The following is an 18,771-nucleotide window of genomic DNA, read 5'->3' as shown; positions in this document are numbered from 1 at the left end:
CCACAAAAGCTCAAACCCAAAAAATAATAATTGTAAGGAAACAATTTTTTTAAGGATTTTTATTTTAGTATGCATTAACAAACTGCATACAAATTTACATTTGCTAAAACTCGAGTGCCACACCATCTTAACAGCACTGGCCTGTGATTTCACTGCCTTCAGTCACTGTAGTCTAACAAAACTAAAAAAATCAATCTTCTTCAGAACTGGAACCATCACTGGAGCTCGCTGTCACGTTCTGTTTTCGCAGTTTTAGGCACTCTTCTTCATCACTCACGTTCTCATCCTAAAAATGCATTAATAGATCAGTTTAAATGAATGTAATGTGGTAAATTCACAAAACTATGGGTTAGAGGTCTTCTAACCTCATCAGAATGGTCATCGTCACTCTTTTCACTGGACGTGTCATCGATCTCATCATCTTCTGAGTCCTATGGTAGGAGAAACACTGTAAGCCCCCGACATAGCATGTTGGTATTGGACTCCCCAGCTCCATTGTGCGTGACAGGAATGTGTTAAATCCACTTACTGATGTTCTTTTCCTGGACCTTTGTGACTCTTTTGTTCTTTTTTTTTCTTTGCAGAACTTGGAATGATTCAAAATAGCATGTTTCTGAGGAGCAGACATTTTTTTAAGTTTGAACACAGTATGATCCAAATATGCAAGACCCACATAGAAATACAAGTAACAAAAACATAATTACATACTCTTGGGTTGTGCTTCAAGAACTCAGCTTTCTTGATGGCTGACAAATGCTGAAATGTATAAATGTTAGGGCCACCAGTTAAAGGATGTCAGTAAAATTCACAGAAAATCAAAATGTTTGTCTCAAGACATAACTATATACAAACGTGCACATATGAAATAAGGTGAGTTCAGGTAATGTAGGACATCAGGTAAAGTGGAACAGTTATGCATTTTGATTATTTAATATGTGCAAAACCGACATCCATTCACCAGAGCTGATCTTGACTCGTAAATACAACACTTCTAGTCACTATGCGTTTTTATTTGTCTGACATCATCAGAGTAGGCGTGATCTGGCTTGACAATAGGTCTATACAGAAAAAACGCATCGAAAGTTCAGCGGCGTATGACATTCTATTTCTCAATAATAAAGCTGGCAAAGGAATTTAAATTAAGTTACAATGAGTACTATTGCAGCATAATGAAGGGTTTTGACCACTGATTGAAACATACACAAATTTGTAAAATAATGCTTTGTTAGCAACAAAAAAAACGTTTCATCTGACTGTCCCACATTACCTGATCATGTCAGGTAATGTGGGACAGCATTCTTCAGGTAAAGTGGGACATATAGTAATGCTTTGTTTATGCTATAAAAGTAATTTAATTCGACAGTTCTCACATTTTTTATACCAATGCATCACACTGCACTTAAGTTCCCAACTAAATAACAACTTTCACTGTTATCAAACCAGCGCTTTCAGACTTGTAGGGTTAGTCTGTAAAGGCCGATTTATACTTCTGCGTTTTTACGCACACGCACACGGGGAACGCCTTCTCCATCAAGAAACGCCCTCTGCGTGTCCTCTCCGAGCCCCTCGCAGAGCTCTGCATGCACCTCCTAATTTTCCTGGCTATCCTTCTGTCCGTCCGTCATTTTACGGAATTAAAATTAATCCGTATTAAGAACCACTTGCGTCAGGGGTGGGGTTGCCGTGACCAACAAGAGAACAGAATCAGAGAATGTGACAGAATCCTTTGACCGCCATTGTTTGAAGTTTTTACAATTCATATTTCAGCTAAACAGTACATGTAAATCAGCATCTGAATTAAAATGTAACCAGAAATGGCCAGTGTAGTTGCTGAAAATGTGCTTGTTTTATTGATGAAACGATTAATTTGTAAATTTTTCGATAACCTAGCTAGCATCGCAGTGCAGCGCCATCTACTGTTCTGGCGGTGAATAGCTTTCAGCACACAGAGCCGTCGGAGTAATAGAAATTCAACCAATCCTTCCGACTCCGTCCGACTCCGTGCGTGCGTCTGTCCGTTAACGGAGACCAGAAGTATAAATCGGCCTTAAGTCCAACGAAATGCTAAAGCATCATGACTAGCTAGCTAGCACATAGACTGCAGATCACTAAGGTTTACATCAGTTACACTTAATGCCTATTGTATAAATCAAACCCCACAATTAAATAAATCTTGCCACACCCTAGAATTATTGTATATTAACTACTTATTATTAATATTAGCAGACTAGGCTGACAGACAATGACTGTCCCACTTTACCACACAGGCTGTGCCACCTGAAAATGCTGCCTGAGTCAAAGAGGGGGTCATGTTATGTTTGAAAGTGTGTAGCTCCTAAAATACTGTGTATTCCCATTTCATTCCAACATGAAAATGTTCTTAAGCCCTAAAACCATTTACATAAACACAACTGGGGTGAGTTAACAGTTTTTTTTGTAAGTTTACTGGAGCCTCTACCAAAAGGTCTCCCACATTACCTGATATCACCCTATATATATATATATATATAGTATATATAGTGGTGGGCAAAGATTTCTTTTTTTAATCTTGATTAATCTCACTGTAATCTTGGCGTTAATTTAGATTAATCTAGATAAAACTGAAATCTAGATTCATCTAGATAAAACTGAAATCTAGATAAAACTGAAATCTAGATTCATCTAGATAAAACTGAAATCTAAATTAATCTAGATTAACAGGTTTCTCAAGCCAGGTGAGCGAGGAGATTAGTAACCTTGGCTGATAGAGCTGTGCTGACGGGCTCGCCTCGGTTGCACTCAAACAAAGTAGTTTGACAACGACTCTTCCCCTGCGCTACATCAGTGCTTGGCCCGGCATCTTCCGCATTAGCTAAGGGATGCTTTGCGTTTAGGTGGTATTTGAGACTGGAAGAACTCATACAGTAAACTAATTCCCCATAGCACAAGGTGCAAACAACCTTAGTCTTGTCGCGGTTTCCATTGGGAAGCTTCTTAATAATACATTTTCCCTGAAGCAAACCCGGCGGCTTCATAGCTGCATCCATGTTAGCACGTCACGTTTGATGTGGTAATTTCATACACAAGGCATAGAGGGATTTCACAACAGAAGTATAAACGTCATTCACGTCATCAGATCGGAAGTCGCCATACTGGAGGCACTCCGCATCACAACAAAGCACAGGCACTGAAGTATTTACCGAACGTCGTCAAGGAAAATTGTTAATTATTGCCGTGTTTCAGGTTGTACCAATAGGACAGATAGAGAAAAACAGTTGGAATATTATCGACTTCCAACAGTTATTAAAAACCAGGGCGAGGAATGCCAGAGATTATCAAAGGAAAGGAGGCGCTTGTGGTTAGCAATGCTCAACCAAGATCTACGAGGGAAAAAACACGATTGAGAGTCACTTGGCTACACCTTGAGTATTGGAATGATATCATACAGTTAAGTTTAGGTTGGTTAAATACGTTATTACATTAATTTGGCCTTCACAACGCAACGGTCGTTGATAACTTGGTACTGCGTCTCGCTCACCCATCCACACACCATCTGGTTATAGGCCTTCAAACCTTTGTAGGATTTAAGGTCTTCCGCTGTGTATGTAGCCTGGCTGCCAGCCCAACTTCGTCCCACCCACAAAAAGATTTGGTCGGGAAGTTGGGTCTGGAGGGTCTCGTATTGGGAACAACTACAGAAAAACAGGATCTGGGCGGACCAATTAAATTGTCAGGGCGGGCTTTATACGATGATGGACAGATGATCAACAGTAACGTAATCAACAACGTCACCAAAGAGCACTTGGGTTGAATTTGTTTTCAACAAACAACATATTACGTTGCTCTGATTGGTTGTAGGTCTATCCAATTGAGCGAAGAGGCATGCGTTTTACGTGCTCGGAAGGAAGAATCACCGGGTCGCCACGGATCCAAGAAGAGGGAGCTAACTCGTAGGGATCTGCACCGCCAATAAATCGTAATTTCTCGAAATATCGCGCCTTTTCTTGTGGTCCAAGTCCTTCCCTATATACCTTTGCATCTTGGACGCATTTTGATGAGCTTTTCAGTTGTTTAGACAAGGCTACATTCACTTAAAGTATCCAAAGCGCACAATACTCCATTGTACTGTTTTTTACACCGAGTGCCTCCACAATGGCCGCGCATCCGGGTTACGGCCCAGAACGTGACGTCGGTGAAAACCCTATAGACCATGGAGAGAGATATGTCTCAAAAGTATTCGTAAATGCAAGTACCATGATCCACAAATGTTTCACGATTTACCAATGTGTTTTCCGATCCACAAAAACAAAATTGTTACTCGCGATTTTTTAAGTTGTCATTTACATAAATGTGGTATGATTTGTACATATAAATGTCCATTCGGGGGGGGGGGGGCTTCTGTTTGTGGATCAAAAAGCTATTTGTGTGTGGATCGCAAAAGACCGAAAAGAATGTCTCAAAATTACGTCATTGGAAGAAGGATTGCACACGTGTATTGGGCGATCCACAAATGCAGATTCAACACTTTACACACGAATTGTAGATTAACAAATGACAGACCATGAGAAATGCACACACGAAATGTTAAGTGTTTTAAGAAATTACAAACGATACATTTACGAATGGACATCTATGTGTGAAAATCATAGAACATTTATGTAAGTGCCAATTTACAAATCACAAATAAGAATTTTATTTTCGTGGATCGCAAAACACATTTGTAAATCGTGAAACATTTGTGGATCATGGTACTTGCATTTACGAATACTTTTGAGAAATATCTCTCTCCATACTAAACACACGTTCGAAGACTTGTTCTCGCCCCCTACAGTGCAATTTGGCTAGGTATACATCCGCGCTAAAATATCAAGGTGAAAGTATAGCTTGCGTAGTATAGACCCAGCTCCCAACCCAATTTTGAGAATAGATTAACGGAAATATTTTTTTTATCAGCGATAAGAGTCGCCGATAACGGCCCACCACTAATTATATATATCACCTAAAGAAAAGCTATTCCAAAAGGATGGTGCCAGGACCCTCCCAAAAAAATACATCTTCAGAAAATGTTTACTATAACTGTTACACCTTAAGTGTGAAAAGATAATACAATCATACACTGAACCAGATTTGTAGCTCCACGGAGTATTTTAGAACACTTTTCTTTGCTCTCCTCTGGTAGTCCTCCTTCTCTTTCTTGTTTAGCTCCTTCCATCGAGGTCTGACCAAGGCCAGGCGTTGCTTGGCACTGAGGTGATGCAATTCTAACTTCTCCATTTGCTCACTGCAGAACAATGTGTGACCCCATCTGATTGAAGCAAACACAAGCAATACAAAATTCAAATTAATTATTCTAGTGCCCCTGCGTCAAAGAAGGTTGTGTACATCAAAAATCATGACCCCCACACTACACTGACAAATACATTTCCGCATTGTATTTCAATTATACTATTTACTAAATGAGTCAATTGTCTTATCAAAAGTCAGTCTAATTTCCCAACTTATGAAAAAAGCCTTCAGGGCTTAATGACTCACGCAGGTGGTTTCTTGGGTTCACCAGGAAACAGTGTTTTATTCTCCTTTGGGTCAGGTGGATTTGAGATGCCCAGGGAAGGCTGCAGTACATAAGTGTAAATGTAATTTTTTTACAATCAACACTTGATTGAGGACAACATGTCTAGGTTTGTTTTGATGAGGTAGTTCTACTGATAGTCAATGTAACGTATTTTGATTGTGAGTTGACACCACTCATCTAACCTCTTTGTTGGCCTTAGTTGATGTGTCCATGGGGCACTCCTCTATTGTCTGAAAACAGAAACACACTTTGGGTTAGAAAGATGTAATATTATGCTTGCGGGTGCAAGGGAAGGGCTAATGGTCTGAAAATGTGCTGGTGTTAAGTTTCCAGTTGACAGGAAGAGCTACTAGTGACTACTATTGTGGGAATTCTGCAGTTCTTCACATTTTGCAAAGAAACGTTAACTTGAGAATCGATCTAAGACTTATTCTAAATTCTTAAAAGTTGATGCAAAGATGAGTAGTTAGATTAGTAAGTGACATAAATCATATTGATGTGCAAGCCAATGAGCAATCCCCGATCCTGCCTTAAGACATTAATAACGAAATCATTGTCATAAAAACTGCAATTTTACCATCACCACTATGAAACTTGTCTGTTGTTTTTACATAAGTTTTCTGTGCGATCCATCATCCTCACACAATTTTAAGTATTTGTTTCTCCAAACTGATGCCTACAAGCAATTCCTATTTCAATGTGGACCAGAAGATACCCTTGATACTCCGACATTTATTAAATAATGGGTCCCATTTACATTTATGCATTTAGCAGACGCTTTTATCCAAAGCGACTTCCAAGAGAGAGCTTTACAAAAGAGCATAGGTCACTTATCATAACAACGAGGTAGTCCCAAACATTGCAAGCAGCCAAAACATGAAGCATACATTGTGAAAAAAACTACACTAAAAACAAGTGCCAAAAGGGAAGACCCATAAGAGCATGCAGTTATACAAGTTACAAATTAAAACAACATGAACCACAAAAAAGTGCAGGACTGTACCTATAGAAGAACAATCAATAGTCAAATATTTCACAGTGAGTACAAGACTTAACTTCGTTATAACTAACCTACAAGAGCAACAAGTCACTCAATAAGAGTCATTGTGATCCTGGAAACTAACAACAGGTCTAGCCAAGCATTCCTAAGTGCCGTTGTACTCCCGGAACAAGTGCGTCTTGAGCCTTTTCTTGGTGGGGAGACAGTCAGTGTCCCTGATGGAGGTAGGGAGCTGGTTCCACCATTGGGGGGCCAGGCAGGAGAATAGCTTGTGTTGGGACCTGGCAGTCTTGAGCGGTGGGACCACCAGGCGGTTGTCTGAGGAAGACCGTAGGTGACGGGTGGGGGTGTAAGGTTGCAGGAGAGACTTGATGTAGTCGGGTGCAGTCCCGTTCACTGCTCGGAAGGTCAGTACCAGGGTCTTGAATCTGAAACGGGCGTTGATGGGTAGCCAGTGGAGAGAGATGAGGAGCGGGGTAACATGGGAGCGTCTGGGTAGATTGTAGACCAGGCGGGCCGCTGCGTTCTGAATCCTCTGAAGAAGGCGGGTTACAAATGCTGGGAGACCAGCGAGCAGCGAGTTGCAGTAGTCCAACTTGGAGAGGACCATTGCTTGGACTAGCAGCTGGGTGGAGTGCTCAGACAGGTATCTCCTGATCTTCCGGATGTTGTAGAGGGTGAATCTACAAGACCGGGAGACTGCGACAATGTGGGCCGTGAGGGAGAGCTCGTCATCCATGGTAATATCCATTTATTTAATACTAGCCAGATTTGGGCTTGGTATTTTGTTATGACATGCACATTTAGGCAGTAAATAGTTTCCCTGTTATATAGACTAGGGTCCAAGTCTGGATTCATTTGATCATTTACCAAAATGTAAAAAAGATAGGTAAATGTCTATTTAAGCAATCAAAGCACAACCTCCCCCATTCATAAAGCCTTGACCCTAACCAAAAGGAGTGGCCCGCACAATCCTCCAGGACTTCACCCAGCCATTCACATCATTTGCACAGTGGTGGAATGAGCTACCCATTCAACTTGGCACCTTTCCTACAGTCCTTTCACCATGGTCTTAACACGCTTCTCTTCAGGCTCAACTCTTTTTTTGCTAGGTCACCGAAAGCAACACATTACTTATCTCACTGAGTGGGTATAAAGTATGAAGCTTACATACAGCTGTGGCATTGGACAAATGTCCCTCTGCACGCATCAGGGATGTAGGTTTCATTATACATGTATACATTAGACATGTGTACATGTCTAAAATGAAAACCCATCCACTTTAAAAAAAGGCTAATCTGTCAACACACTTTGTTTATTAAGAAAATTGTATTTAGTGGGAGTCAGATGGCTGAGTGGTGAGGGAGTCGGACTAGTAATCAGAAGGAATTCCGGTTGTGTCCTTGGGCAAGGCACTTCACCCTACTTGCCTCGGGGGGAATGTCCCTGTACTTACTGTAAGTCGCTCTGGATAAGAGCGTCTGCTAAATGACTAAATGTAAAAAATGTAATTTAACGGCTGTATCTTCAGTTATTCAAAAAACCTTTCCCATCTACATGGGAAAATAAACCTATGCCCCTGGCACACATTATGTGAGGCCAATGGGAACATATGCTTTTATTTTACACATTTACATGACTTTGAGTCTGGAAATCAACTGTTTTCAAAAATACATTTCCTAACTCTTCTGGGTTTTCCACGACCACGTAGAAACCCAGACAGTCATCCAGATCTGATGAACGAGCGAGGAATCTTGGCAACTTGACCGTGCTCCAGGCATCTTCAATGCCTCTCCTTCACACTGTTCTCCCAACTTTTTTCACATGGAAGTTACAGACAGGGTAAACAACAAATTTTATGAAATATCAGAGTCCTGTTCCATAAGGCCGCTCAAAAAAGCTGGACTTAAAATCTCAAAGCTGACTTGACCTAACAAGTCAGTCAGGGCTAAATGTCTAAACGGGGCTAAGGGCTAAATGTCTGTGACGGCTACCTTACAGACATCTCCGCCTGGATGACCGAGCACCACCTCCAGCTGAACCTCGCCAAAACAAAACTTCTCATCATCCCAGCCAAACCCTCCATCCTGACCCCTTCATCCTTTGCCAGGAACTTCAGGGTTAGCATGGATGACAAGCTCTCCCTCACAGCCCACATTGCTGCAGTCTCCCGGTCGTGTAGATTCACCCTCTACAACATACGAAAGATCAGGAGATAACCATCTGAGCATCCCATCCAGCTACTAGTCCAAGCACTTGTCCTCTCAACTACTGCAACTCGCCAGTCTCCCAGCATGCGCAACCCGCCCTCTCCAGAGGATTCAGAACGCAGCAGCCCGCCTGGTCTTTAATCTACCCAGACGCTCCCATGTTACCCTGCTCCTCATCTCCCTCCACTGGCTTCCCATCACGGCCCGTATCAGATTCAAGACCCTGGTACTGACCTTACGCGCGGTGAACGGGACTGCACCCGACTACATCAAGTCTCTCCTCCAGCCTTACACCCCCACCGCCACCTACGGTCTTCTTCTGACAACCGTCTGGTTGGCCCACTGCTCAAGACCGCCCGGTCCCAACACAAGCTCTTCTCCTGCCTGGCCCCCCAGTGGTGGAATTAACTCGCCACCTCCATCAGAGACACTGACTGTCTCCCCACCTTCAAGAAAAATCTCAAGACGCACTTGTTCTGGGAATACAACGGTACCTAGGAATGATTTGCTGGACATGTTAGTTTCCTCCAGGATCACAATGACTCTTACTTAGAGACTTGTTGCTCTTTTTGGTTAGCTGTAACTGATAAAAAATGAGTTAAATATTTTTACTGTTGCTTGCTTTTCTACAGGTAGGTAGGTTCATGTTGTTTAATTGTAACTTGTTTAACTACATGCTCTTATAGTTCTTCCCTTTGGCACTTTTTTATTTTTTCACAATGTATGCTTCATGTTTGGCTACCCGCAATGTTTGGGGATATCTCGGTGTTATGATCAGTGATCTATGCACTTTTGTAAAGCTCTCTCTTGGAAGTTGCTTTGGATAAAAGTGTCTGCTAAATGAATAAATGTAAATGTAAAACGCAATGTTCACGGCCATGTGACTTCATCCCAAAAGAACATTCTTTCTAAGCTAACTGACATAAGCCTGGCTTATTCGGTAAACTGGCTTTATGGAACAGGGTTTACTTACAAAACATAAAACTCACTTTTGTGGAAGCCGGCAAAGACTCCTGTTCATCGTTGTTCGGGAGTCCATGAAGTGTCACAGGACTGCATAAACCAATAAAGTCCAGACACAGATTTCTGAAAAACAATCGGTTTACTTGATACTTTTAATATCAATACAACGCCACATACCTTTCTAATGTAAGCATAAAAGAAGAATAAGTACAAAATAGTGCATGTCATTAAGTATTTTACAAGTGAGAATGTGAAGGAAAATCCTAAATAAATACGAAGAAACATAATGACTGCCAATACTTTCATACAGGTGTACTGCATGATCCAATTAAGCAATTAACAGCTTGTCATGCTCTGTGACATACTTAAATACTGAGAATGCCCATTTGACTTTAAACAACAGGAAACTAAGTGATTTTAAAGAGGCTAAATTAGCACGTTAACGCCGATAACGGCCCACCACTAATTTCATGATTCACAAATAAAAGTAACACGATTCACAAATGTATTTCATGATTCACAAATAAATGGAACGCAATTCACAAATGTATTTCATGATTCACAAATAAATGACCCCATTACATTTGTTTGCAACCTGACGACCGGACTAAATTACTACAGACCCGTCGCCCTGACCTCTGCGGTAATGAAGTCTGCTGAGCATCTGGTGCTGGCACACCTCAAATCCTGACAGACCCTCTTCTGGACCCCCTGCAGCCTAACAGGTCTATAGACGAAGCAGTAAAAATGGCCCTCCACTTCACCTTCCAGCACCTGGATTCCATAGCATCCTATGCCAGGATCCTGTTTGTGGACTTTAGCTCTGCCATTATTTGGCACCAATGACACGATCATCCCGGCCCTGCTTTAGGAAAAGCTCTCCCAGCTGAACGTGTCTGACTCCACCTGCAGGTGGATCACAGACTTCCTGTCCGACAGGAAGCAGTGCGTGAAGCTGGGGAAACATTTGTCTGACTCCCGGTCCATCAGCACTGGGTCCCCTCAAGGCTGTGTCCCTTCACCTCTGCTTTTCTCACTGTACACCAACAGCTGCACCTCCAGTCACCAGTCTGTCAAACTCCTGAAGTTTGTAGATTACACCACCCTCATTGGGCTAATCTCTGGCGGGGATGAGTCTGACTACAGGTGGTAAGCTGAAAACCTGTTGACCTAGTGCAGCCAGAACAACCTCTCAAGACAGTGGAGATGGTTGTGGACTTCAGGAAGTATACAGCCCCATCACCATGTGCCACTCCTCAGTCAACACTGTGGAGTCCTTCAGCTTCCTGGGCACTATCCTCTCCCAGGACCTCAAGTGGGAACTGAACATCAGCTCGAAAAGCACAACAGAGGATGTACTTCCTGCGGCAGCTGAAGTAGTTCAACCTGACAAAAACAATGACGGTGCACTTCTCCACAGCCATCATTGAGTCCATCCTCACCTGTTCCATCACCATCTGGTATGCTGCCACTGCCAAGGACAAGAGCAGACTGCAGCGTATCATCTGCACTGCTGAGAAGGTGATGGGCTGCAATCTGCCTACCCTTGAGGACTTGCACACCTTGAAGACCCTGAGGCAAGCGAGAGAGATTGTGTCTGACTCCTCCCACCCTGGACGCACACTGTTCCAGCCACTCCCTTCCGGCAGAAGGCTGCGGTCCATCAGGACCGAAACCTAACACCATAAGAACATTTTCTTTCCGTCTGCAGCTGGCCTCATCAACAAGGCCCAGGACCCCCAACTGACACCAACTCACTTATAAAATACTGAGCATTACATTAACGCTCCTCTGACTCACAGCCTACTGAACTCTCGTTACTTTATATGTTATTGCATACTGTACAGTTTGTCAGTATTTTGTTGTAAATATCAACAACAAAAAATACATTTAGTACTTTTTATATTTTAAGACTGCACACACTTTTAGAATTCTTATATGTTTACTGTATGCACCTAGCCTGGTCCTAACCAGACCCTCGTACATTTCATTTGTACAGAGGGTCTGGGATGTCTCGATTGACAAACGTTAACTTCCTTGAAGGCGGGTCCTCTGTTGAAGTTTAAAACTATTGGATCCGCCCAGAGCCACTCTGATTTGCCATAACCAATCGCAAGCGTTCGCCTTAGCCAACTCCTTCACCACTACTGTAACGGAGCTAGCTGCCGTAGCTGGAAAATCAAACTTTTCCCGAACCCCGTGGGGAGGAGGGCCACAACATCATGGCCACCAACAAAACTCAGCAAGGAATGTTCTTGCTCCGGCTTTAACCTATATTCGGCAGCGTTGCCACAACGGCAGAATAGTTTCGCTCGCATCTTTCTCCGCCACCATTACTGAACTACTCAAACAAGTGCACGACATTAACGTCATCGTTCTCAGGCACTCCCTCTGTTCGCTGATTGGACCTACAAAAACATTGTTTCTGGAAACCGACTACAGAACCGACATCCCAGACGTAGTACAGAAGCAAAATCCAAATTGAGCGAAAGTACGTAGGAGGGCAGAGCCAGGCTAGTATGCACCGCCCCTACCAAAGTAATTTCCTTGTTGTGTAAACTACTTGGCTATTAAACTGTATTCTGAATCAAATGTAACTGCAGCCATGCCATGGCCAACCAACAGAGGGCAGTTCTGCCTTGTGTTGGCAAGTGGCTTGTTATTGGCCTATTGTTGTTTTATAGCGTAGTTCTACTATGTAAAATGTACAGCACTTTGGATCAATTTGTATTGTGTTAAATGGGCTTTATAAATAAAGGTTGTTGTTGTTGTTATCAAAGAAAGTGTTTCAGGAAAGTCATGCAATCCCTCCTGTCCTTCCAGAAGCTCGCCCTATGAGGATCCCTCCTCCACAGGGTACCACGGGTCACTGAATGGTTTGATGAGTATGAAAATTATGTGCCTCAGGTGCTAGGGCCTTCAGTGCCATCAGATCGCAACCTAGTTGAACAGTTATGGGAGATTTAGAGAGACATGTTAACACTCTTCACCATCATCCTCCAACCACCAAATGAGGGAATATATTTTGAAATAACAGTGTGCCATTCCTCCAGTAGAATTCCAGTCTTGTAGAATCTATGCCAAGACTCATGAAGCAGATCTTGAATCATGTGATGGCTCGACACCATGCAAGACACTTTAAGTTGGTGTTTCCTGTCACTTGTTTCTATATTAAAAGGTGATGCGGAAGAAATCAGAGATTTTTGTTCTTATGTTAATCCCAACAAGTAGATCAGCTATTGCTTCATCCGTTCATAAATTCTTATCCATTCATTTATATGTGTTCCTACTATAACCTATTGTGTTCTGATGACAGTCACCAGTCTATGATGTAGCATCCGCATGCCTATAATAACAAACACAATGTAGACATGTTATCTTAGTTTTTCTCCATTGAGTATAAACCCCGTCCTCTGACATGTTTCAGAGAGACTTTGCTAGTACCGGTTTGTCTGAACACATCATGTCTCTCTGTCTCTCTCTGTCTCTCTCTGTCTCTCTCTGTCTCTCTCTGTCTCTCTCTGTCTCTCTCTGTCTCTCTCTGTCTCTCTATGTCTCTCTCTCTTGATCCTAAATTCATGGTCACACCATTCTAGTGGAGATGGATTGAAAATGTTTCCACAGTTGCCATTGTAAAATGCCTTACACTATTTCAAGGATGTTTCTACTTGCCTTCTGTGTTCCTTTTCTTCGGTATACTGTTTCTTTGCTGCCTGGAACTTCTCGATGTATATACCCTATTCACAGAAACAAAACAAGCATTACTTAGTAACACGATTACCTCTGTCAGGCCTTTCACTGGACACAATATCTAAAACTGTTGGTGGTCCTGGGAGTAGAATGGTACACAAATGAAAACAGTTAGCTTGAGGAAGAAACATCATAGATGGGTTGATGCATTTGGGAACAAGGCAGCGTTAGGCTGTAAAAATATCCCAGCATAAAAAACACCAAACTTAAATACCCAACGGGTGCACCGATGTCTACTTTTTGTTCTCGTGAGTTTCATTTTTATTGTCAAGTTACATTTATTGTACAAGGTAACTGTCTGGAATGTGAGTGAGTCAAAGCTTTGATTTCCTTCCAAAGGTCAGGTTTGTGTGTTGTTTTTCTATTTGTACTAACCTTCTCCTCCTCTGGAAGACCCTTGTACTCTTTGTTGGTCAACTTCAAAATTTCAACAGCATTCATCTCTGGGTGCTGCTCCTCAAACATTCTGTGCTTCTCCTGATAGAAAATGGCGTTTGGAGGACATGGTCTTTTCAGGCCTTTAGCGTATACCTATCAACAGTACAGCAGGTCATTTCTCTTCAAATGATCAACATCACAGGGAGACAAATGGATTGTAACAACATATTTATATGTAGCCTATTAACAAGGGCGAGAAAAAAACCCTACAAGTCTCATGTCTCATTGCAACCAATTTCATGCATTTTTGGAATGAGTGCCTTGTCGCTTACCTTCAAGTTATCTTGCTTGAAAGGACTGTCAATAGCAACCTCAGCATCACTGATCAGTTCAGAGAGAGTACGAATCTTCCGGATCTATCCAGAAAAACCCACAAGTTGCTTTACTGACACCATTTGATCACTTCATGCATGATTTTGTGTAAACAAAATAAGAAAACAAATTGTTTAAATTCAACAAAGTCATTAAAAGGGCTGCAAAATGCCATCTGAGTTGAGATTTCTAGTACTTTAGTATACATCCGCTCACTCAGTATTGTCTATATAAAAATGTTTTGTGCTGTAAACCAAAGCAAGTTAGTTAGGAGCATTTGTGCAGGTGTAAAAAATCATTATGGTGCAACCTGTTTGAATTTCTTTACAAAACGCTTGCTAATGAGGCCTACTTATTTAATTGACGAGGCGCAGGCATACGGAAGTGAAGTGTCTCGAGTTAAATGCCACCGACCAGCCCATCAGAAACAACATTTCCTTCAGTTTTCAGTACACTTTGGTTTCTCTTCAGCACGCACAAGCATTTTGTCCTTTTACTTAAGACTTCCGTGGAGAGGAACATCATGAGTATCAACCCATTTTTTGATGCCCTTCTCAGGCGGGGCTGCCTGAACTGTTTAAAACATGAGATGGTAGTATGGTATGATAGGGTATGGTAATCTCACGCCAAACTTTTGATCAAACTTGAGGGCCCTGTAAATCTATAACATAAAATGTTTTGTTGTGGTGCTCATTAATATTCAGTGAGTGCTCCAAATTTTTTGCTGGTGCTCCTAATTTTTTTTAATTGGGAGCAACAGTGCCACCAAGTAAAAAAAGTTCATTTCAACTTTGTGACAGTTTTGACAGTCATTGGATTGACCATAAAGCTCTCACATGCCAGCAGTAAAGTCACCAACCTTTTTTGAGAGCTCTTTCCACTTCCTGTCACACATTTCTGCTGTATATGGATGGAATGCCACCTTCTCCCAGTTCATTTTCTTTTGCCTCTGAGAGTATACACTCATGTCCCTTTTTGGTATGTTGTCTTTCATACCAGAAAACAGCCTCTGAAGATCCTCCTTATTCCAGGCTGTAATGCAAGAACATATTTAATGCAATTATCAGCAGCAGTAACAGCTCAATCCACAAGTACATGCTTTTTGCACTGTTAGGACAAGGTTAACGTTAGTGCTGGTTGGTTGAGACTGCTCTGAGGGAACACGACTATTTGACTTAGGTTCAGTGATTGTATGTTGTCTGTCAACGCTCTAACATTACATGTTTCTAGCATTCAGACTTTAGCAAGAGAGAGTAATGGCTGTTTCCAAGAGGTCCTGGTACGCAATTAACATTTCTGGTAATCTAAATAACAAAAGGAGAGGTGCTGGTAGTGCATACTGATAGTAACTGTCCCGCTTTCAGAACGGACTATAGGAATTCAAATTGGTCAGGTTTTGACCTTTTTTTTACTTGCCATTCAGGTCAGAGTTCAGTGTTTGTTTCATCAGACCAGAGATTCTCCTGTGTTTTTCCAGTATGCCAGTAATTGGAGCAGAACTTTGTCAGTAACCATCAAGTTCTTGGTCATTTGCCTGACCAATGCATTTCTCCCCCAAATGCTCAGTTTAACCAGATGAACAATTTGTTCGTTTTGGTGGACTCAAGACTTTTTTCCATCATAGAATGATGAAGTCACTCTACTTAATTTCTAGCTAGTAGGCTGGAATTAAGCAAATATGAATTAATTTAGCTATATAAGCTACAGTATTGAAACATAACCATTCAACTCTACCAAAACCAAATGACATTGTCTCTGCCTTAACTGATCAGATTATTCAGCAAATTGTGGTTATTTGAATAAACATAAGAAAATGTACAAGAGAACGCACATTCTGTCTGTTGAACTTGAGAAATAGGGAAATGTACGAGAGAAAGGACGAATGCTCAACCAAAAGAACTATAGCAACCAGTAATAGTTTAGTGGCCAATTCCATTAATGGTGTGGGGTTTTGAGGTACTGTTTAGCTAATAATGTTGCACACGTGGTAACTTTAAGAGTTGGGGTTAGCCACTACACCACTAATTCATTTTGGCAATAAACTGTGCAAAATAAGCCCCTCCTTGCAGTGAGCAATTCGGTGCATGGCTCAACGTGGGCGAGGCTTAACGTTTTGATTGATACGTGGTGGCAGAACAATCACAAACGTCCAAACCCGTCTCCCTCGTAATTCTGTCATCCGTCAAGATATCAACTTGAACTATGAAATGAGAGTGAGTGGCCATGACTTCTTCATATTTGGTTAATGGGAAGAACTTACGATATGTCTTGGACACACAAAACATGCCTACACAATTTGTCATTTCACACATCATGAATTCAGCCATTTGTGGTTTTGTATTTGTAACTTCGTGGGACTGTGTACATGAGCAGACAGATTCCACGCATGTAGTCCAATTTTCTAGCTTTGGACCAATGAACGCTTAGAATTGGGTGTTTTCTCCAAATATTACTGTAGGCTACAGAAAAATCCATGATGGCACACAAATGGAATCGAACTTCTCGAATGGATTGTAAACTCGCTTTCTTTATATGATTTGAGTGGCTACTAAGCAGCATTCTCTCAGAGTGTATAGTTATTGTTATTTTATTACCAAATGCACAGTGATTGAGTTATTAAGTGCATTATAAGGAATTGTAGGTAGCCATATGGCCTTCGCCTCATCGCAACTCGCCTCGGACCTGGTAGAAAGCCTAAGTTTTTTTCCTTGAGTAAGAAAGCCTCCGCATGACGTTATTAGTACGTGAGGTGATATTTACCTTGTTCGATAATAGGCAAGCATGTCTCCATTTTTTTGTTTATCCTGATTCTTAATACGTTATTTTCCAAGTATGTTACAGGGGGTTTGATTCGTTGAACAGACTGATATTAAACCCACAGCACCTAAAGGTATTTGTCAGCTATGTGAGACGGGCTACATAATGTCTCAAGTGACCGTCTGCTCTTACGAAATTGCAGGTGATGTTAAAAAAATAACGTTCACATCCACACACCTAGGCTAACCATAGACTTTATTATATACAGAGGCTAACGCTTGTAGCATTATTGACTTCTTCTTTTCTTGAGGTTATGGTAGGTGAGGTGAATCACCGCCACCTACTGTTCGACAGTGTGAACCGGTGGACTGCACTATGTCATCCCTGTGTCAACCACCGAAATCAGCTAAATAAATACATCAGGCTATAAAATGAAAACCTATATACACACCCACCTTCGTCTTCTTCTGGTTTAACAACGTTTGGTTCCCAAGTTATTGGTGCATTACCTCCACTTTCTGCTCTGGAGTATGGATCTGCTTACTGGACAATCTAAATCCCTCCAATTTAAAGGGGTGATTGACTGTGTTTTTGGGGTATTTCACACTGTTCCTTAAGGTCTCCGAATAGGGTATGTAATATTGGTTGGGCTGAAAATGGCCTGAGTGCTGTTCTATGCCCCCTGATATATCCAGTGAAAATTTCCCGGGTAAAAATAAGTGCCAAAGTGAAGAACCATAAGAGCATGCAGTTAAACAAGTTACAATTAAACAACATGAACCGCTATAAGTGCAAGTGTACCTGTGGAAAAACAAGCAACATGAAAAATAATATATCACAGCGAGTACAAACATTTTAGTCAGTTACCACTAACCACAAGAGCAACAAGTCTCTAAGCAAGAGTTATTGTGATCCTTGAGGAAACTCACAAATCTCACTTTTCTATATTTGATTGGCTTAGAGATGGTTTTGGGAGCAGTGATCCCGCCTCCTTCTACGGAACTTTTTTTACAAGTTCCAAATGTTTTCTAAAAGTACACAAATATTCTTTTACAGAGTTCCTCCTGGCACTTATTTCACGCCATTGTCTCACGCATTCAAAACCTTTGTGGCTTTGCCGCCTAATTTTGCCTCAAAATTGTTCTTTGCCCAGGGCCTCCAATTAGCTAAAACCGCCCCTGGGTACAATTTCTGGGGAAATTGTGGGGTGTGCTTGCGTCGGTTGCAAATGGGTCCGTTTTTTTACCGACATTTTTACAACTGATATACAGCGACGCACCACATAAGCTTGAGTTTAAATACATTATTTAATGTGACTTTGCGTACTGTACATGTAAGTCTTAGCTAAATGACTTAAATGTATGATGCGCTTTTCGATCAGTCCTCCGACACCACGACACGATACTTGCTGAATATAACAGTGCAACATAGCAAACACAGGCAGGGATACAGTAGCAACACTAGCGCTAAATTAGTATTTAGCTGCTCAGCTCCATGACGCCAGTGTTATGTCCCTACTGGTTTTCTAGCTGTGCGTGCACCCATCAGTCTGCCTCTATCACATATTACTGGCAATTTTCAAGTCGGGTCTCATATTTGCTGAGGCGAATATGAAAGTATAGGCTGCGTGCCCACTACATTACCATTCACGACAAAATAAATGTAGCCAAAATAAAACATTTGCAGGCTCGCATGAAGCGGGATTCGATCGAACTAAAGCAAAACACGTAATACACCAAAGGCCATTGCTTTACACTGCAAGCGATTCGGGAGTAGCTAACAACGGCTCT

General features: G+C 41.7%; 1 protein-coding gene and 1 non-coding gene across 2 annotated transcripts; one reads left to right on the top strand and one right to left on the bottom strand.

Moving 5' to 3' along the window:
- Positions 1–36: 36 nt before the first annotated feature.
- On the bottom strand, positions 37–17,298 carry LOC124475899 (nucleolar transcription factor 1-B-like). The gene is made up of 13 exons (XM_047032760.1): positions 16,985–17,298; positions 15,084–15,256; positions 14,185–14,268; positions 13,850–14,005; positions 13,397–13,461; positions 9,751–9,847; positions 5,734–5,781; positions 5,512–5,591; positions 5,095–5,284; positions 709–756; positions 530–613; positions 366–431; positions 37–286 (listed from the first exon to the last, which is right to left on the bottom strand). The coding sequence occupies exons 1-13, from the start codon at positions 17,013–17,015 to the stop codon at positions 191–193; spliced, it is 1,218 nt and encodes a 405-aa protein (XP_046888716.1). The 5' UTR covers positions 17,016–17,298; the 3' UTR covers positions 37–190.
- Positions 14,676–14,790, top strand: LOC124476144. Its single transcript, XR_006957012.1, has one exon. It is a non-coding gene; the product is annotated as a U5 spliceosomal RNA (small nuclear RNA).
- Positions 17,299–18,771: the final 1,473 nt, after the last annotated feature.

Source organism: Hypomesus transpacificus, chromosome 13 (genome assembly GCF_021917145.1).
Source record: "Hypomesus transpacificus isolate Combined female chromosome 13, fHypTra1, whole genome shotgun sequence".
Lineage (NCBI taxonomy): Eukaryota > Metazoa > Chordata > Actinopteri > Osmeriformes > Osmeridae > Hypomesus > Hypomesus transpacificus.
The sequence above is the reverse complement of the archived record's forward strand: the minus strand, read 5'-3'. Positions and strand labels throughout refer to the sequence as shown.